Raw genomic sequence first — 20,355 nt, 5'->3', positions numbered from 1 at the left:
TATATATATATACACATATACATACATATCTATATATATTATATATATAGATATGTGTATGTGAGTATATGTATGGCCACAGTGTGTGAACAGCTCTCATGCTCTCAGTCTGTACATGCAAATGTACTGTGTGTGTGTGAGCGCAGCTACTGCTCCCTTGCTACGTATTTATAGACATAAAGACAGAGAGAATATATATTAAGATATAAACACCTATCTATATGTATTTATGCACCCTAGAGATTGGGGGGGGGGGGGAGGAGAGAGCATTGTAGCAGAGTGTGTGTGTGTGTGTGTGTGTGTGTGTGTGTGTGTGTGTGTGTGTGTGTGTGTGTGTGTGTGTGCATATTTGATAAGCTCTTGCTCTCTTTCTCAGGCATATAGGCAAATATATCTGAGTATATCTATAGCCACTGACTATATCTGTACACACATCAGGAGCGAGTAACGTATGTGCATGGCTGAGGCTCGCTGTGGGGGTGGGGTGCAGAGATGGCAGGAGAGGCTGTGGTGTGTGTCTTTGTGCACCAGCAGCTCCCTCAGCACAGAGGTGCAGCCTGGGGGTGGGCAGGACAGTGAGCCACAAGCCCTCACTCCCTCTCCACCTATAGATGTGTCTGTGTGTGCCTGTACAGACAGACCAGGAGAGGAGGGGGTGCAGAGTGGAGTGTGAGCAGGGCTCTTGAAGCATATACGCCTAAATAGGGGCTCTGTGTGTGTGTATATACATACATATACATATATATACACACACATATACACACAATTATATATAATATGCATTGTGTATATATTATATACAACTATGTTATGCATGTGAACATTCTTTCTGTGTATATATGCTTATATATGTGCATATATAGCAAGGAAGTATTGTGTGTGAGAGACCAGGTCTCTAAACATCTCAGTATATGTGTGTCTGTGCTGCAGGGGAGGGGAGAGAGTGTATATACGTATGTGTATAGCAAGAGAGAATTGTGTGAGTGAGCAGAGCTCTGTATGTGTATGTATCTAACTGTATGTGTGTGTGTGTGTGTAGGAAGAGACTGAGTTACCAGCTCTCCAGGGGTGTATCTATGTAGTGAGAAGTGTGTGGGAACAGCAGCCTGTCTCTATAGGATGCATGTATGTATACATATAGCAAGGGAGAGGGGCATTGTGCATGGAAACAGCTCACTAAGCATATACATATGTATGTGTACATATGGAGAGAGAGCAGTGTGTTTTTGTGCAAACAGTGTGTGCTTTCTCCAGCTCCATACGTATGTATGTATAGAGTGAGACCTGTGTGAGCAATCTCTGTGTATATATGTATATATGCATCTATATATTAATATCTCTCTCTCACAAGTGTGGCATGTGAGTGCAGCTTTTGCTAGCACTACTTATGTATATACATATATATATATACATACACAGCAAGAATACAGAGAGATCTATCCACACACCTGCATGTATTTGTGCACCCCAGAGGCTATACATGGGAAGGGAAAAAGAAGTGATGGGAAATGCCTTTGTGTGCATAGCTCACTCCTGCTCCCTTTGTTATGTATATATGTCTAAACATACAGAGACAGCCAGAGAGAGTGTGTGTGGGCAGCTCTCTGTATGTACCTGCACCGTGACTGTGCTGTACGTGTGTCGTGCCTGAGCATCTCCCTCTCTACATCCAGGTGTAGCTATACAGCTTTCTATAGGGGCTGGTGTGAGTCTGTGTGGGAAAAGTGAGCTGTGTGGCTGTCAGGGAGCAGATATCCCCCAGACCAGTATCTATGTGTATATACATATGTATGTGTGTGTAGTGGTGGGCTATTGTTTCTGAACAGCTCTCACCCTTCACTATGTGAGTATAGGGCTCTGTGTGTGTATGTGTGTGTGTGTGTATATTTTGTGTGTATATATATACACTCACACACACACATACATATACATATACACATACACATACACATACAGTTCAATAGAAACCTCTGTATGAACCTCACACTCCCTCTGTATATATGCACACACACATGTGTATATATATATATGCACACACACGTATATATATATATATATATACACACACACACACACACACACACATATTTTGCTTGAGAGAGAAAAGTGTGTGAGAGAAAGGTCTTTCATTAGATATGTATTTATATATGGTGAGAGCTCTGTGTGTGTGAACAGCTCGCTCTCTCCCCAAGTACAAATGTATGTATGTACGTTTATGGAGTGAGACAACTGAGAACAGCTCTCTCTACACATACACACGATATATGCATGTGTGTGCATGCATGTGGGGCAGAGGGCAGTCTGTGTGAGACCACAGCTCTCTCCCCTGTACACATATGTATATGTATGTATGTGTGTGTGTGTGTGTGTGTGTGTGTGTGTGTGTGTGTGTGTGTGTGTGTGTGTGTATAGCTCTGCCTAGGTCTATGTTTGTGGTGAGAATTACGTGTGTATATGAACAGCTCTTCAGGGGATATGTGTATATATATATATATATATGTATATACATATATATATATACACACACACACACACATACAGCAGGAGAAAGGAGTATAGTGCACGAGACCAGCTCAATATATAGATACATCTGCATATATATGGAGAAAGAATAGCGTGTGCTTATGTAAGCCATGTTCCCCAATTATATATGTATATATGCATATATAACTATGCATGAGCAGTCTAAATATGCAGGCATACATGTATATATGCATCTACATAGAAAGAGCATTGTGTGTGTGTGTGAGAAACACTCCTGCTTGCTCTCTGCACGTGTACATCCACAGAGAGAGTGTGCCTACATACACACGTATGTGCACATATGTTTATGCACCCCAGAGATTGTACATGGCTATGGGGTGGGGAGAGAAAATGCACATGAGAACAAACAGCTCTTGTTCTCAAGTATATATATATATACCTACGTATCTGTAGAGAGAGCAGGAGCAATGGGCACGAGCTGCCCTGCTCGCTCTGTGTATGTATGTACCTACACCTACACGTGTGTGTACAGAGAGGGAGCACTGCCTGTGGGTTAGTGTGTGAACAGCTAAGTACAGATGTATATAGGTGATGCTATGTATTGCTGGGGTACAGAGTGTGTGTGAGAAATATCACACACTTGCTCTGTGTGTGTGTGTGTGTATATATATGTATGTGCATAGAGAGAGGGGTCAAGAGGTCTCTCCTCCTCCCCCCGTATCAGTACATATGCACACGTACGTGTGTGTATAGTGAGACTATTGTTCCTATGTTTGAACAGCAGGCTCTGACCTCCCTCCCATTTCTATATGTGCCTAGAAATGTATACGGGCATATAGAGTGTCAAGAGCTGTGTGAGACCCTCTCCCCCCCTCTGTGCCTATATTTCTGCATATATACACACGGCCAGGAGTGAGCACAGTGCACACACACACAGACACACACAGACACACACACACACAGACACACACACACGAGGTGTGTCCCCCGTTTCAGTCTAAGTATTTATATCACCATATATTTCCACCCGTGGTTCTGTTTCCTCCCATCTCTGGGGGGGGGGGAGTGGAGCCCCCCCGGCAGCTCTGCGTGCGTGGGTGTGCGCTGCTCGGCCTCTGCGCTTGCCGCACGCGCTCACGGCCACGCGCCGGTGCGTGACATCGCCGCACTGCCCGGCCCCTCTCACACCCTTAGAGATTGTATTTAAATATCTATATGCCTGTGTCACTGGCTCGAATACACACACACACACACACACCCTCCCCGGTGCTCACATTTACCTTGCAGACCTACATTCAGCCAGTGCAATAACCAGTGACCCCTCCGCACCGGGTACGTGTAACACGCGGACCACACGCCGCCCCCGCACGAGGGTAACGTGCAGCGCTGAGCTGTACGTTTCCATTCGGTGGCAGCGCTGGATGTGCACATGTCGGCACTGGCGTGTCTGCATGCTCCACACACACAGCTATACGTTCCTAACACCCACCCCCCTCCCACCTCCCCCCCCCGCCATTGCAGCCGTGCGGGAGGTGCCGCGTCCCCGGCGGGGTTGTGGGTGATGCTGCCTGCGGGGGTCCCTTTGGAACATACACACACACACATCTCCTGCACACCCAGGCCCCCTGCACCCACCCGAGCCGACGCCCCCTCCTCCCGCCCGAACGCTTCCCATCTCCCAGAGGCCGGACGCAACTCATCACCGGAGTGCTTGGCCACGGCTCTTGGCGGGGGGGGGGGGGGGGGGGGGGGGGGGGGCGGGGGCGGGCTGAGCCCCGCTGCTATGGAGGGGCCCCTGTCCTCGGGGGGAGGAAGGGGGCGGCGGGGCAGGATGGGGGGGAAAGGGGGGAACGGGGAGGGGGGGGACGGTAACGCACGACCGGGCAGGATCTGACCCCGGTAAGGGGAATGCCCGGCTGGCGGCCCCAGGGGCTCCCACCACCGCGGGCGGCGGGGGCCCGGGCGAGGGAAATGGCGGAGAGGAGCCGGGGGATGGGGAGAGGAGGAGGAGGAAGGGGAGGCGGCAGGGCTGTGCGGGCTCGGCGCGGCGTGCGTGGGCAGGGGGCGGGGTGCGAGTGTGTGCGGGTGTGTGCGTGCATGTGCAGGGGGTGTGTACGTGTGTGCCCCGTGCCGCGGGCGGCGACAGACACGCGTGTGCCGGCTGCGGGGATGCCCACGGCGGGAGCACATTGATCCCACTCCGGGGGTACGGGGGGAGAGCTTCCCCTCCGGGCCCGGCCCCGGGGTTCTGCAAGGGGGGCGTTGTGCCCACGCCCCCTCCCACCGTCCCCCGAAGCCTCCTTCTCCCAGTGGGATGTGGATGTGGGGGTCTGTGGGTGTGTATTTAGGGGAATTTCACAGCACCGCTGCTGCTCCCCCCAGCCCGTGCAGAGGTCCGGCCCGCAGCGGGGCTGGCAGATGCCCCCCACACCCTCGCGGCACTCAGGGCTGCGGGAGCGACAGGGGTTCACCCCCCCCCCCCCCCCAACACGCACTGTGCCAAACTGGGGGTCTCCCACCGACAAACTCCCCCCCACCGACAGCCTACCTGGACCCACCACGCTGCCAGCATCCTCCGCTGCGGGGCGATAGCCGGGGGGGGGGGGGGGGGGGGAAGAGGGGGGAGAAGGGTGGACACAAGCACACACCGTGGACACGCAGGGTTCCCCCCTCGGGGGCCCCGTCGGGGCGGCCGCTGGGGTGGGGGTCGTTGGGGGGGCGGCCCCCGTCGCCGGGGCGGGGACCCCCGGCCTCGGCGCGGTGCCTCCGCGCTGCTGGCGGCTGCCGCGGGAGGGCGTCGCCTGTGTTAGTTCCCTCCAGAGAACCCGGGGCCAGCGCCGCCGCCGTTGCCCCCCGCCGCCCGCCGCCTGCCCCCAGCTGCGGAGGCCCCTCTTGGGCACCGGGGGGCGGCGGCGGCGCCGTGGGGGGAGGCTGCTGCGAGGCCCCAGCCGCCGCCGTACCGGGCGCCCCCCTCCTCGTTCTCGCCGCCGCGCTGGGCGCACCTCCGAAATCGCGGCGGGGGGCGGCGGGCGGGGCGCGGGGGGGCCCGAGGGGGCGGCGGCGGGCTAGGGGGGGGCTGGCCGCGGGGGGCCGGGCCGGCGGGGAGGCGCGGGGGGGCCCGGTGGCGGCGCGGGAGCCCCGCGAAAGGGCCCCAAGAAGCACAAGTTGGAGCTGGCGGCGGACCAGGCTGTTGTTGTTCTCAACGTGGTCCGCCCCGCGCCCATATAAAGGGCGGCGGCGCCGCCCGCCCCACCAGAGCGCGGCGGCGGCGGCGCGGAGCCGAGCGGAGCCAGAGAGCAGCGCGCCGCGCCGGGCCTCCGCCACGCCGGGCCTCCGCCACGCTGCGGCCGCCCCCGCCCGCCCCCGCCTCCGTCCCCCGGCCCGCGCCCCCGCGGCACCATGTCGGTGGAGCTGGAAGAAGCCGATCTGCCCTTGACCGAGGCGGAGGAGGTGCCGCTCGCCCCGGAGAAGAAAGCGGCCGCTAAGAAGGCGAAAGGCGGCGGCTCCTCGCTCTCGCCGTCGAAGAAGAAAAAGAACAACAAGAAAAAGAACCAGCCGGGCAAGTACAGCCAGCTGGTGGTGGAGACCATCCGTAAGCTGGGCGAGCGCAATGGCTCCTCGCTGGCCAAGATCTACAACGAGGCCAAAAAGGTGGCCTGGTTCGACCAGCAGAACGGCAGGACTTACCTGAAGTACTCCATCAAGGCGCTGGTGCAGAACGACACCCTGCTCCAGGTCAAGGGCACCGGCGCCAACGGCTCCTTCAAGCTCAACAGGAAGAAGCTCGAAGGCGGCGGCGACGGGGGCGCGGGCAGCAGCGCCCACAAGTCCCACAAGAAAGCGGCGGCCTCCGCGTCCCGGCGGGCGGAGAAGAAGCCGGCGGCCAAGAGCAAGAAGCCCGAGAAGAAATCCCACAAGAAGGGAGCCGGCGGCGCGGCGACGAAGAAGGACAAGGGCAAAGCCAAGAAGGCCGCCAAGAAGGGAGCCGCGTCCCCCGGGGGCAAGAAGGTGAAGAAGTCGGCAAAGCCCAAGGCACTCAAGAGCAGGAAGGCATGAGAGCGGGGCGCAGGGAGCCCCCCGCCCGCCCCCCACCCCCCCCATCCCCCCGGACTGTGAACCCCGCGGCACGGACCGCTCTGAGGACGGACCCCAGGGGACCCGCTTTGTCTTTGTGTTGCTGACTCGGCTCCGCAGCCGCCGCCGTGCGCGGTGAGCGGGACCGCGGCCGCCCCAGCCTCCCCCCCCCCCCCGCCGCCCTTTCCGACGCCTTATTATTTCCCCCCCAAATCGCCCCCCTCCTCCCCATCCCGCCCTTCCCCCCCCCCCCCCCTTCCGCGGCTTCTGCCCCATCGCGCCCTTTTGTTTTCGGCCGTGCCCCTCCCCTAGTGTAGACGGTTCCCGCCGACCCCCACCCCCTATATCCTCACCTCCCCCCCCCCCAGCCCCGTCTCCCCGGTGCTTTACAGGGTTTTTTCCCGCCCGGTTTCCATAGCAGCCATTTTGCGGCAGCGCCCCCGCTGCCCCCCGCGCCACGTGGGCCGGCTCCCGCCGCCCGGGCCCGCTCCGCGCCCCCGCCCCGCCCCTCCCGCCGGGCGCTCCGTGCCTGCTCCCAGCCATTTCGAAAAGCCACGGCGCCCCCTATTGGCTCCCGGCCCCCCCCCACCCCCGGCGCCATGGCAACGGCCCGTTGGGCGCCAATTGGCCGCCGCGGCGTCGGGGCGCTGGGGAAGGGCCGGCGCTGGCGGGCGGCTGCCGCCCCCCCATCCGCCGGGGCCTCGCGCCGCCGGTTCAGGTCGCATCTTGGGTGGCCTTTGATTTTTTTTTTTTTTTTTTTAAATCGGTTTTGGGTTGGGTTGGGGAGGGGGGAGGGGAGGGGGGGGTGTTTCCGTTGTTTTGGGTTTTTTCGGTGTTTTTTTTTCTTTTCGGGTTTTTTTTTGGGTTTTGTTTTTTTTTTTCCAATTTTCATTTATCGCCGTTTCAAATAAATTCTTACAAAAACCTGTGGGGGTGTCGTGCGCTCCCTGCGGGGGAGGGATAGGGCGGGGGGGGGGGGGGGACCCGGCCGTGCTACATCGGCTCCCGCAGAGGAAAGGGGGGGGGCTACCCCTGCTGCCCAGAAGCTGTGATGCTATGGGGGAGACCCGGGGGGAGGGGGATCCGGGGGGGTTGTGTCTGCCGCAGGAGAGGAGCAAGGGCTCCCCCGTCGTGGGGCTGGGGAAAGGAGCCACCCTGCACCGAAGGGGTGCCCTGTGGACTCAGTCCCCAGCCGGCATCCGCCTTCCCCCACCACCGGGGGAGGGGGGCAGCTCCCGGGGCGCACCCTGCATCCATCCCTCCAAGCCCCAGGGTGGGGAGAAGCTTCTTCCCCGCGGGGCCAGGGTTCCGGCCATGCCCGTGAGTGACGGCACAGGGAGCCAGAGCCCATCACACACCCCGCGGAGCCACCCCTCACCTCCATGGCTGCGCCTATTTATAGCGCACGGCAGCGAGGTTGCATAAAGCCCTGCCAGGGATCTGGGACAGCCTGTTCTGCCTGGCGCTGAGCGCTGGGCCCGGGGCGAGCACACAGCTCCGCCCTCATCACTGGGGAGCCCCAGCTTACACCAGGGTGCAGGGGAGAGAGAAGGAGCCGTGCTCACACATCCCCTCCCCGCAGCAGGGCAGGGAGGGTGGGAAGATGCATTGTGGTGGTGCTGTACCTCACGGGTCAGCACTGGCCCCCAAACCATCAGCCTTGTACCAGGGTCCTGCCTCCACCAGCGAGGGAGCAGAGTTACCTTGCAGGAGCATCACCCCAGAGCTGCTGCCAGCCCCTCCCAGGTGCTGCACCCAGAGCAACAGCATGTGCCTGGGGACTGCAGCACGGATCAGCCTCCATGACAGGGCAGCAGCCAGGCCCTGCCCAGGCAACAGCAGAGACCCTCCACAAGCCCAGCAAAGGAGCAGCCCCCTTCCTCCAGTCCCCACAACCACTGGTGCATGAGCAGGCAGAAGGGAAGCAAGTTTTCCCCTGCAGCTAAATTGAGCCAGAGAAGTCACCAGCTCTGCTGGAAGAGACCAACGATGTTCTGCTTCTGTAGGTCCGTATGGAGGGTGGGCAGCTGCCAGGTCAGGCCAGCCCCATCCCACTGCAAGACCCACCCCAAACCTGAGCACCTACCAGTGACCTCAGGCACACTGAGCACACTGCTGCTCCGGCACTGATCTGCAGTTGTCTCCTCTGTCAATAGATGACACTGCAGGTTTTGAAGGGCTGGAGAGAATGATGCTCCTGTGGTCTGTCTGATCTCACAGGCAGCAGCAGCAGCCTCACACTTCAGACTCAGCAGCTGGCTGGAGGCAGAGGGGTCTCTGCTCCCCCCGGGGTGGGGGTTGTCAGACCAACCCTGTGTCAGCAAGGGCACAGCTCTGCCTCAGCACCCACCTCGAGGTGAATTGCTCAACTGCTGAGGAGCGTTACCCCACAGTAATGTCATGTCCCTGTAGGCAGATGGGCAGGGGAGGGCAGAGGGAGGGCAGCGAGGCTCTGGCTGCCCGGAGAGGCAAGGCAGCAGGGTGACACACCGTGCAGGTCCAGCTGGAGCCCTCGCCTCCCAGTCACAGGGGCTGGTGGCATCTTGCCTCACAGGCTGAGACAGCCAGGAGCTGTGACGCCAGAGCATCCCCCAGCAAGCTCTCATGTGTGTTACCAACCATGAGGGCCAGGCTCTGGAGAGAAAGCCAAGCCTTGAGGGCTTCCAAGGGCCAACGTCACCGCAACTAACACCAACAGTCCCAGAGCTGTGGTACACAGAGACCCCACTGCACATGGTGAGATGCACAGCAGCCTCCTGCAGCAGACCACTTTGGTTCCTGGTCTGTGCTTACCCCACCTTCAGCTGCCCAAGAGGAAGCAGGGGAAGAGCTGCAGCCTCCCTGCCCTCTCCTTGCAGGAAGCAGAGACCAGCGGGCAGCCTTTCAGGCTTGTGACCTCAGGGAAGGCTCTACTCAGCCAGGTCCTTCATAGTTCATAAGCTCTGCTGCTCTGGTGCTACCAAGCATTCAGGACTAGCAACACTGTTCCAAAAAGCCCTGAGACCCATGGCTGGAGCTGCAGGCTCAAAAGTAACAAAGTCCACTCCATCTTTATAGTAAAGGTCACAGTGATGTTCAGAGCTGAAGTTTGGGAGGTGTAAAGGCTAAACAGCACTTCAGCAACCCTTGGCAAGACAGGATTTCCTTTGGTCTGCCCTGCCACAGCCCAGCTTGCCCATCACATGGCTGGCAGAGGAAGTTCAGAATCCCACTGGAGCTCTGCATGGAGGACACTGCACATGCCCCCAGCACCCAGCCACCAGCTCCCAGTTATGGCTGCAGGCATCGCCCTGCCAGCCCACACAGAGCCACAACAGCTTGGGTGGCTGCAGAGCCCCAGGTGTGCAGTGCAGCAGCCTGACCTGTCCCTATTCCCCACCCAGGGACCCCAATTGCTTTGTACTCAGTTCTGCCTTTGTTCCAAACAGCAAGTTTCCCAAAGCAGGGGGCAGCTTATTGCCCTACAGACCAGACCAGCAGCTCCAGTCCTGGCCTGCACCTTCCTGAGCCCAGGCAGAGCTCCCCAGCACCCAACCCCGACTGCACTGGAAGGTTCCCGTGCCACCTCCCCAGAAACCAAGCAGGGAGCAGCTCTGCCTCACACACCAGACACTGGGACAGCAAACAGATGATGTCCAGCAAAGGGAGAGGGTGTTGGAGTAAGAAACAGTACTAGACCTCCACTGGGCCTCCTCCCTCCCCTTCACAGTCAGCTTTTCCCCTCTCCAGAAGCCCATCTCTGCCTACTTGCCTGCAAGGTCACACAGAGGGTCCCAGGGCAGCCCATCGGGTGGGGAAAGCACCTCCAGCACTGGGGAAAGAAGGTCCTGGGTCCAGCCTCACTCCTCCTGCTGCTCCCAGCTCAGGGGCAGTTCAGGCTTCCCGGCACTGGTGACAGAGCAAGTGGACAACGTGACACACTCATAGCAGGGAGAAGAGCCTGAGAAGGGTTTTATTAGCCCCAATGGTCAGAAGACTGTTTGGCAAAGGGTAAGCAGGAGTGCTGCTGGGCCAGATCTGATGCTTTGCTAGTCCTTCCCTGCTCGGAGGACACCAGGCACCAAGCTGCCACCAGAGAACCTGCTCCCGCTGATGCTGCCGGAGGTTTGGTGAGGTGGCACGACACAGCACATCGGACAGCATTCCACAGGGAACCAGTTTAATCAGGTTTGCACCATTCTTTTCAGTATCACAAGTTCTGCGTTTTTCTAAGAAATACAAAGCACTCTCAGGGCATACAGAACACTGGTCCTGGAGAAAACAAGACACTCTGACACAGACGCATCGACCACCACGCAGGGCAGGGGGGAGGAAGCCCCTTGTCCCCACGTTGCTGCTGGTAACAGTCGCTTTGCAGGGGGAGGCGAGACCCAAGGGGGTCTGTACAGCAGCAGTGGGGCTGTGCCCAGCTGCCCCCCACCCCCTGCCCCAAGGCCAGGTTACCCCAGCACAGCTGCAGGACACATCTGCACTGCCATCAGCATGACACTAACGAACACACCCAACACACCGCATCGGAGGAGAAAACACACACACCCCTTCATAAAACCAGGTGATAAGCATCCAGGTTCAACTACTCTAGGTAACAGTCAACTCAGAGCCAGGGTGAGTTACTTCATCCACAAGATTAACAGCTGATTCCATAGGATGAACACATGCTACTTACAGCACAGAAATAGAAGTTGCTCATTTTTGATGGGTTTTCCCCCCCCTCTCCATTTACTTAAAAAAAACCCATGTTATGAAGGTCTACAGCCTGATTACCTAGACACTGCTGCATGCACATGACTATCAGCCTCCATGGAAGCAGGCTGCTCTGGGCAGCAAGGAAAGCTGTCTCTGCATCAGCTATTCCCGGTGTCACGGGACAGGCAGCCTGCCCCCATGCTCTCACATTACCCACAGCCATTAAATAAACACGGTGCTAGCTAAGAGCAGGCTCTGACCCAAACCCCAGGGCTGGTTTTTTAAAAAAGAAATATTAATCCTTAGAGGGTTACAGTTAACAGAGATCATCATCACTTTATTTCTCAGAACCGGAGATAGTGCTGAACAAACAAACAACAACAGAAAATGAAAAGAAGACACAGCATGTCATTTTTGGAAGTGCAACCAGGGTAGAGGGTGGCTCTCGGCAAGATGAAGGGCTCTGCAGCCGGGAGAGGAGGGGAGCCACGGCAGAAGATGGCAGCTCCCGCTCCTGGCGGGCGCCTGACCTTGCGACGCTCTCCGAAGGGATTCGTCACTGCACCCTCCATGCACCCAACGGCATGCGGGACCACCAAGTCCCCCCCGTCCCGTCCCCCCCCCCCCGGCGCCCACCAAGCCAGGGAGCTGCAGGAAGGTGACTTTACAGGGAGGTACCCCAAAATAAGAGACCTTAAAATAAACAGGACCGGAGCTTCTTTACAGTGGGCGATGCACTAGCTTTACCGTGAACGAAACTAAGACTAACAGTCACTTCTTGCCAAAGGAGAAACTTTTCCTCCCTTTCACATTTTCCAGCCCCCCCTGCCCTCCCTGCTGCAGTGCAGCCGGGACGGCATTGCTGGGGGGAGGGAGGGATGCAGCAGCAGCGAGTCCCATCCTCACACCGGAGCGAGCAGGGCCAGTTGGGAGGGAGCTCCTGCACAGCCCCAGGGCTGGTGGAGGGGAGAGGCGGCCGGGGATGCCCGTGCCCAACCCCACGTCAGCCAAAACAATCCTCAGCAGCTACCAGCAGCTCTGCACCGTGACCCAACCACACGCCTCCAGATGCCGCCACCACCGCCGGCAGCTGCGATCCAGCCGCCTCCTCCAGAAACGCTTCTTCCAGAAGGAAGAGGGGCAGGGTGGGGGCACAAGCAGGGCCTGACCTCACCCGCACTCCCCCAGCACCCCGCCGCAGCCCAGGCTGGGGAGCTAGCGGAGGGCTAGCGGGGTGCTGCCAGGGCTCACCACCCAGCCCGGGCTGGAGGGCAGGAAGGAGAACCCCCAGCCCCATGAGGAGGAGAGACGGGGCAGCGGTGAGGAAGGGGCTGGGAAGGGGCGGGGGCAGCGCTCACTTCTTGGAGCTCTGCGTCTTCTTGGGTAGCAGCACGGCCTGGATGTTGGGCAGGACGCCGCCCTGGGCGATGGTCACGCCGCCCAGCAGCTTGTTGAGCTCCTCGTCGTTGCGGATGGCGAGCTGCAGGTGCCGGGGGATGATGCGCGTCTTCTTGTTGTCGCGGGCCGCGTTGCCCGCCAGCTCCAGGATCTCGGCCGAGAGGTACTCCAGCACGGCCGCCAGGTACACCGGCGCCCCGGCGCCCACCCGCTCCGCGTAGTTGCCCTTCCGCAGCAGCCGGTGCACCCGGCCCACGGGGAACTGCAGCCCGGCCCGCGACGAGCGCGACTTGGCCTTGGCCCGCGCCTTGCCGCCGGACTTCCCCCGGCCCGACATGGCCGGCAGGCAGCGGCCCCTCGCCGCCGCCGCCTCCTCCTCCTAAGAAGCGCCGCGCACAGACGGTCCCGGCGCCTGCGGAGAGACAAACGCCGTTACACCGCGCCGGGGCCCCGCCGTCCCCGCCCGCCACAGCCGCGCCGCCCTTACCCGCAGCCCGCGGTCCCGCTCCGACCTGCGCGCCGCTCGCCGCTGCACTGCCGGGGCCGCCGCCGCCGCGCCGCGGATATGGCTGCCCGCCCCGCCGCTCGCCTCTTCCTATTGGCTGCCGCCGCAGCTGGCGCGGCGCTGATTGGTCTTCGCGTCGATCCCTGATTTGCATAGGGCTCGCAGCGCCCCGGCTCCGCTGCGGGGCCGGCGCCGAGGGCAGCGCCCGGCGGGGAGCGACCCGGCTCAGCCCCTTGCTCCGGGGGTTCCCGGCTCCCCACCGGCCGAGCCCGGGAGCAGCCAGCGTTCCCCACACAGGCCAGAGTGTCCTCCCCGGACAGCGGGATGCCTCTCCTGTGAGCGCGGCAGGGGCTGCGGGCAGCGGGGAACGCTCCGGGGGGGGGAAGGGAACCTCCGCATCGGGAACATTCCCGCTCCCCGGGAGCATCCCCCGCGACCGCCGCCCTCCCCGCTCGAGGGGACAAGTTGCATCAACGGGGGGAGCTGCACCCGAGCCAGCTTTTGGGTCCGGGTCACACCGAGCCGAGTGCGGTCACCTCCTCACCGGGGTGCAAGTGCTGCACCGGGGAGCAGCCGGGCTCCGGTTTAAAGGCGATGTAGTCCAGCAATACCGCCTCATTAAGCCCTCAGCATAGGGTTTTTTTGCTGATGATATCACTGGTGCTCACAGCCTGGAGGGAGATATTCTGTACCCTGCATCTTTGCATCGCCATGCCTCCCCGAGGGAAGGATTATGTTGCCCGGAGCCAGGAAAAGCGAGCATCCCCCACTCCTGCTCAGCATCTTCACTCCCTCCACAGCAACTGGAGCCCTGAAGTGAATTTGAGATGAGCTGGTGACCTTTGTAAAAGCCTCATCTGCAGTTAGCATCAACCAGGCCAGGGCAGCTGAGCTGCTCAGGCAGGAGGAGGGATGGCTGGGCAGAGAGAAACCTCCCTTACAGCTCGTGCAAGGACAGGAATTGAGGTGGCAGCCCCAGCACCCAAAGACATATTTATTCTGCCAGGAGCTGCTAATGCAGCAACTGTCTTGCCTCAAGTCACCATAGGAGTGATGAGGAGCCAGCTAACAACAGGCTTTCTGGCTGGAAATCCTAATCCCACCCCAGTTTCCCATAAGCCAGGAGCCCTTCTGGGCTCAGCCGCCCCCGTGGCACGCGAGGGATTCAGAGACGGATTTGGCTCCGAGAGCCCTCTGGTCTCCCCAGCTGCCCATCCTGCAGATCTTACCCCGGCTCTACTGTCTCGCCCCAGGGCAGGACTAGGCAGTGAAGCCCCAAAATATAACCCCTGAGAGCCTTTTTCTACCGGCAAATGGAAATGCTGGAGCACCGTGGCGCTGCTGGCACGCTGAGAGCTCAGCAGCAGGTAGCTGGTCTCCCACTCAGCAGATGGAGAGGTACGAGCGCTGCCTGAACAACACACGGGCAAGGGGGACAACAGACACGCTCACAGACAAGGGCACTGCACAGTCCACAAGTGTATCTCGTTTTATTGTTGCTTTCCAGCAAGGGTCCCACCACGTAAGGCTTTTGGTCTGTAACATCTGGCCAGTTACAAATCCCTGACCTCAAAAACAACTGCCTTGTGCTGGTCTGTAACGGCACTTTGGTTATCTGGGCTTTAACAAATGACCTTTATGAGCACAGCAGAGCACATCCCTCCACAGATCAAGAAAATCCTCTCCAAGTCTTCAAATCCCATTAACAACATGACTGTACAAACAACGTGACCAAGCCATGCTGCCCCACCCCGCTGCCTGCAGGGAAACCCAAGCACAGTCCCCTTCCTCCCAGGCACCACCTGAACATCTCCCGGCTTTGGAGCTGGGAAAGCATGTGGCAATGCTGGTGCAAGAGCAGGAGGACCCTGGTGGGTCTTCCCAGCCAGAGGTTTCCTCCTGGTATTCACTGCGTGTTCCCCTGCGCTGCAGCCACCTTTTCAGGGCAGGAGTATTAGAAAGGGATTTGTATGGAATCAGTATGGAATGAAGTGGAAAAGAGGTATTGGTTTAATACCAAAGAACAGGGAAAGAAAAAAAAAACAGGAGACGTGAAACAGAAGGCAGGAGCCACTCCTCCCTGGCAGGCTGAGATGCCTCTCAGGGCTTTATCTGCACTTGGCACAAGGGCCTGGCAAAGAGGGAGGCCAACAGGTTACAGTCACTGGCGCCAGCGCAAGACAAAGCCAGAACCTTTAAAGACAAACACCAACCTTTAACAAAGCCCACACAGAAGACAGACAACGGACCTAGAGCATCGGATCAACACCTGAGAGGCTTAGAGAATCTCAACAGCAGCCTGCAAAGCCTTCAAAAAAACCCACCAAACCCATTCCTCATTCTTGTTAGGAAAAGCAGAAGGAAAAATGATGTCCAGCCATCCCAGGCAGTGCCTAAGCCTTGCGCTTCTTGGCAGCTGGCTCTCCCTCCTTGCCCAGCCACTGCTGCAGGATACCCGCACTGGTTTTCTTGGGTGAAGGGCTGTGGATGAACTGACTCGTCCACCTGGGCAACTCATTTTCTTTCTTCTGGGGAGAGCTCTCTTGGGAATTTTTTAACCAGCCCAGCATCATTTTGCTGCTCGGGGTGGCTTTGACCTCCTGGAGGGACAAACCAAATGTGAAAGAAGTCAGAAGCACAGCAAGAGCGGGGCAGGCAGCAAGAGCTGGTCCAGAGCGGGACCAAGGGCTGGAGCAACAGCCCTGCCCACAGCCAGGCACATCTGCAGGAGGTTCCCTGGGCTGCTGGGAACAGGCTTGTTCCAAGCTACAATTTCACATGGAATTTGCCTCATTTGGCAGAGAAATCCTGGCACAGGGAGACAGTTTATTTCTGGAAGCGGAGGAAAGGGAATCTGTTCAGGGCTCTGCACTCCAGCATCAAGCGCGGGCATGCCTGGCAGCAGCAGCCCTGCTCAGGGAAGTCACCATGGCCAAGCTCTCCCCTGCCAAGCCCCCACTCCCAGCACCCACCTTCTTGCCTCCCAGCTCAATGGGTGCCCGGCACTCGGGCGTGTTGTTGCGGACGCTGTTGACAATGGTGGACACTGGGTGGAAAACGATGTTCTCTGTAGGCTGGATGAGTTTAACCGCTTCTTGGGTTGGCACTTCAGCAAAGTCCAGCCATTTCCTGATGGCCTCATCCCCATCCAGGATGGCTGGCATCCTAGGGCACAACAGAGTTGGAGCCAAAGCTCAGCACCGGTATCGCACAGTGAGGTGGCAGAAGCCAGGCCTGTAAGCTAGCAAGGAACAGGGCAAACCAACACAGCAGGATGCTCTTCTCCAGAGCAGAGCATGTGTTTGCTTTGCCCAGGTTGCTGCTTTGCTGGAAGAGGCAGAGGGGCTGACTGCCAGGCTCTGTCAGGCAGAAAGCGATCCAACTCTGGCTGCCACCCACCGGGCCGCAAAGATGGTGATTTATGGAAAGGGCGTGAGCTGGTGACCCAAAACAAGCCAGTAATGCTGTAGTGCTTCTCTTGGAGGGAGTCAGGAGGCAGGACTCCCTGTCACACTCATGTTTAAAGGCACAGCTTTCCTCCCTTGCCTTCCCTTGCCCCGGACATGCAGCCCCCTTGCTCACTCTCACTTGCCTGTGATGGATGAAGCTCACATCCTTGGAGGCATCAACAGTGATGATGGTGTAAGTGTACAGCGTTTCTCCTCCTGACGGTGGTTCCCAGCAGTCAAAAATCCCAGCCATGGTGAGGAGCCTCCACCCTCTCCATTCCTCATCTCCTTCCTCCTCCTCGGCCTGCTGGGAAGAGGTCTCATCACCCACGTCAGTGCTGGCCCCGGGCAGCTGAAGCATCACAGATTCCCAATGCTGAGGCAGGTCAATGACACCTAAGCCGTGAACTGAACTAATCTGAAGACTTTCCAGAAACCCTTCTACTAACTTGAAGTAACTCTACTGACTTGAAGTAACTCCAGGAGAGGTACCAGAAGTCCCTCATCTTCCCTCAGGGAAGTCAGCACCCTCTTCCCCTTCTGACCACCCCGGCACGCGGCTCAGCCAAAGGAAAGAGGTAGTGAAACTCCCAGCCCAGTCCCTTGAGACACACACTGCCCCCCCCATGCAAATATCTGGGCCATGAGGAGCAGCAAGCGTGACGGTGGGGACACCGATGCCGCCGCACCATTTACAGCCAGGGGACCGCAGCTGTGGGGACCACCAGCCACAGAGGGATGCCAGAGTGCCAAGCCCACCATGGAACAGACCCCCCTGGGAAACAGAGACCCCAGAGATGGGCACAGCTGGAAAGAAGGGGGCTTTTCCCAGGGCAGCTGGAGGAAGCAGGGGCTCAGCACGGGGCGAGGGCATTCAGACACAGCGAGGGACTCCGTACCGCAGCATCCTTGGTCTGGGGGAAGTAAATGAAATACGGCTGCTTCCCCCCACTCTGCTGCTGCCACTCGTAGAAGCCATCCGCCAGCACCACGCAGCGCTTGCCCTTAAGGAGAGCACCCTGGGGAAGAGAAAGCACAAGCGAGCCATGAACAGGACCTGGGCTCCTGGGAACACCCAGCCTGCTCCCTTCCTCTCAGAACTCCCCATAACTGCCCCCGTGGGGTGCACATAGGCCACTGCCAGCGCTGCAATGAAAGGTTCAGACGCAGTGAGGGACTCCGTACTGTGGCATCCCTGGTCTGGGGGGAACCAGCTTCACCAGCAACAACCTTTTCAGCTCTACTTTAATGAAACCCCCCCAGCTCCGCAGTACAGGGACTTGCTCCCCCATGCAGCAGGCAAACGGTGACCGGTATCCACAGAGGGAGAGACGGTTTTACCAACTGCAAGATCCCTTCAAGCTGGACACAAAGACAGCAGCAGCTCACCTTGTAGGAGGACTTCTTCAGCATGGTATCGCTGCGGCAGTTGGAGGTGTTAAACTGCATTTTGGAGGGGTCGTCCTTTTTGAACCAGGAGGGGATCAGGCCCCAGCGCATGTCCATGAGGACGCGCTCGGAGGAGTCGGCATCCTTTTGAAGGAAAGGGAGAAACACCTGGGGTCAGAGCCACGCTGCAGGGAACATGAGCATTCCCACAGCTGGAGAGGGGCTTCGCAGAGCCCTGTGCAAGCAGCTTCCACCCCCTGCAAAGGGGGGAAAAGGCCAGTGGCTCTGCCAAAAGCCAAGGCGGGGCTCACAGCCCCTCCAGCACCAAATCTGCTGCTGCTCCTCTTTTGCAGGGACACTGCTCGCAAGCTGTGTGGAAAGAGCCGCTGACTATAACCCTTTGCATGTTCTGAACGGCTCTCCTGTAGGAATTAATTAATCTTCAGCAGAAGACACGAGATATATTTCCCAGGAATAACTAACCATCTCAGCCAGGCTTGCCCAATGACCCTCTGAGGAACAACCGTGGGTTTTCTTCAGCAGGAAGTGCTGGACACACGGGCTCCAGCTCCTCAGTAAACAGCCACATCGGGACGGCGTTAAGGTCCTCAAAACTTCCCTCTCCACAGCGAGTGTCCCAAAGGGCACAAACCTCACCTTCATTTTAATAACGTGATTTCTGCTGACCTGGTTCACTTTCACTCCCCACACTTTGCATATCGTTAGCGCTTGGACAATGGAAACGGCTCGCGGCTTTCACTTCTCCCCCAGCTCGCTCTCGCTTTCTGCCCACGGCTGCCAGCCTGGGGCAGGCACAGCTGGGACAGCAGAGCCCGGGGCATTCGCTCCTGAAGAGCTGCAGTAGGGGTACACACACCCAGAGCAGGTACACACACCCAGAGCAGGTACACACATGTGTACAGGGAGATGTACGTACCCAGTTTTGCAAAGTCTTCCAGAGCCTCCCACAGGTGAGGGGTGGCAAAAAGGGACACCTTACACCCCGCCTGTATCCCAACAACTTGGACAGAGACGGAGGGCAGAGCCTGTGGCCTGTATCCTGCCCCCAGCCCTGTATTCCTCTGCTCCATCCGTTTATCAGCGGCTCTCAGGGACATGTGGGACCCCAACACAGCAAAGGAGGGTATGAAGGATGCCCGCTGGCATCTCCCACAGCACTCCCAAGCTGGGATGCCTCCCACTGAGACATTCCCACCCCATCCCCAGTGCTGGTCACGGCTGCAAGGCACAGTGGCCTCTTGTGCTGCCTCATGGGGGAAGCGTGGAGGTAGCCCAGGCTGGGGTGTCTCAACCCAGTGCCCCCAGCTTCACCCTGCTGAGCATGAAAGAGCAGCAGCTCACTGGGCACCTTCTTATGCAGAAGCCGTTGTACAAGCTGCTCAGGCTGTCTGGGGAAGGCCTGGCCAGGCTTAAATTAGCCAGGATAACGGTCACCACAGGCGTACAGTTATTTTACCACTCTGAAGTCGGGCTGGTGTTTCTCCTCTCCATTCTCCCCTACCAACGCAGCCCAGACACGTTCAGCAGTGTTATAAATCGCAGGGGGAGGCGGGGGGGAAGCCTCAGGAAAGCAGAATAAAAGCCGTAGAGCAACAAGAGACAGCGGGGGAAGTTCTACCGCCGTTAATCATTGACGGGTGAATGTCTGCAGACGGCACAACGCCACGGTGGAAGCAGGGGCCCGACTCCCCGCCCTCCTCAGGTTCACGAAACGCCATCGAGAAGAGGCATCCGCGGTCGGAAGAGTGAGCACCGACCCGCCAAGATCTGCGCGGGCCGGGTACCCACCGCCCGCAGACACGGCCCCTTCCCCCCGCACCCGGCGCACAGGGCCCAAGGCCGGACCAGGCCCCGGGGCCCCTGTTTTGCTTCGCAAAGCGCGGGGAGGGAGGAGAGGGAGGGAAGGAGGGAGGTACCTGCTGGAGGTGCCGGCGGGAGAGCAGCACCGGGCCGCTGGACTGCGGGCCCTTGTTGTACGAAGGCCGGTACCTCTCCGCACGGATCCAGTCGGGCTGCCGCTGCCGGCCCCGGCGGTCGCGGTAGGCGCAGGCCCGGCGGAGGTTGTCGGCCCCCAGGGAACACGCCGTCCGCCCGCACATCCCGCCGCCAACCCGGGTCTGCGGGCCCGGGGCCCCGGGACGCGGCCTGCCGAGCGCTGCGCTCCGCCCCGCCGGGGAGGTGGCGGCGGGCGGGGCGGGGCCGGGCGGAGGCGGGACCAGCAGCAGCGCGATCCCCGCCCGAGCCAGGCCCGGCGCGATGGCTTTATTGTACCGGCACCGAGGGGCCCGGGAGCGGCTGTCGGGGCCCGGTGCCGCTGCTCCCCCCCGGCCCCTGTGGCACCCGCCGCGG

At 59.2% G+C, this 20,355-nt stretch overlaps 3 protein-coding genes across 3 annotated transcripts; 1 reads left to right on the top strand and 2 right to left on the bottom strand.

Annotated features, from left to right (window-relative positions):
• The first annotated feature begins 5,751 nt into the window (after positions 1-5,751).
• Positions 5,752-7,339, top strand: H1-10 (H1.10 linker histone). Its single transcript, XM_084269745.1, has one exon. The coding sequence runs from the start codon at positions 5,884-5,886 to the stop codon at positions 6,538-6,540; it is 657 nt and encodes a 218-aa protein (XP_084125871.1). The 5' UTR covers positions 5,752-5,883; the 3' UTR covers positions 6,541-7,339.
• Positions 7,340-11,560: 4,221 nt separating this feature from the next.
• On the bottom strand, positions 11,561-13,166 carry LOC311196215 (histone H2A type 2-B). The gene is made up of 2 exons (XM_084269734.1): positions 13,130-13,166; positions 11,561-13,054 (listed from the first exon to the last, which is right to left on the bottom strand). Exon 2 carries the CDS (start codon positions 12,977-12,979, stop codon positions 12,599-12,601), a length of 381 nt encoding a protein of 126 aa, XP_084125860.1. The 5' UTR covers positions 12,980-13,054; positions 13,130-13,166; the 3' UTR covers positions 11,561-12,598.
• A 1,455-nt stretch (positions 13,167-14,621) lies between these two features.
• HMCES (5-hydroxymethylcytosine binding, ES cell specific) lies at positions 14,622-20,108 on the bottom strand. The gene is made up of 6 exons (XM_084269829.1): positions 19,923-20,108; positions 17,986-18,129; positions 17,496-17,615; positions 16,740-16,900; positions 16,120-16,312; positions 14,622-15,747 (listed from the first exon to the last, which is right to left on the bottom strand). Exons 1-6 carry the CDS (start codon positions 20,103-20,105, stop codon positions 15,541-15,543), a joined length of 1,008 nt encoding a protein of 335 aa, XP_084125955.1. The 5' UTR covers positions 20,106-20,108; the 3' UTR covers positions 14,622-15,540.
• Between the last annotated feature and the right edge of the window lie 247 nt (positions 20,109-20,355).

The sequence above is a fragment of the Gallinula chloropus genome, assembly GCF_964237585.1.
Source record: "Gallinula chloropus genome assembly, chromosome: 12".
Taxonomy (NCBI): Eukaryota; Metazoa; Chordata; class Aves; order Gruiformes; family Rallidae; genus Gallinula; species Gallinula chloropus.
The sequence above is the reverse complement of the archived record's forward strand: the minus strand, read 5'-3'. Positions and strand labels throughout refer to the sequence as shown.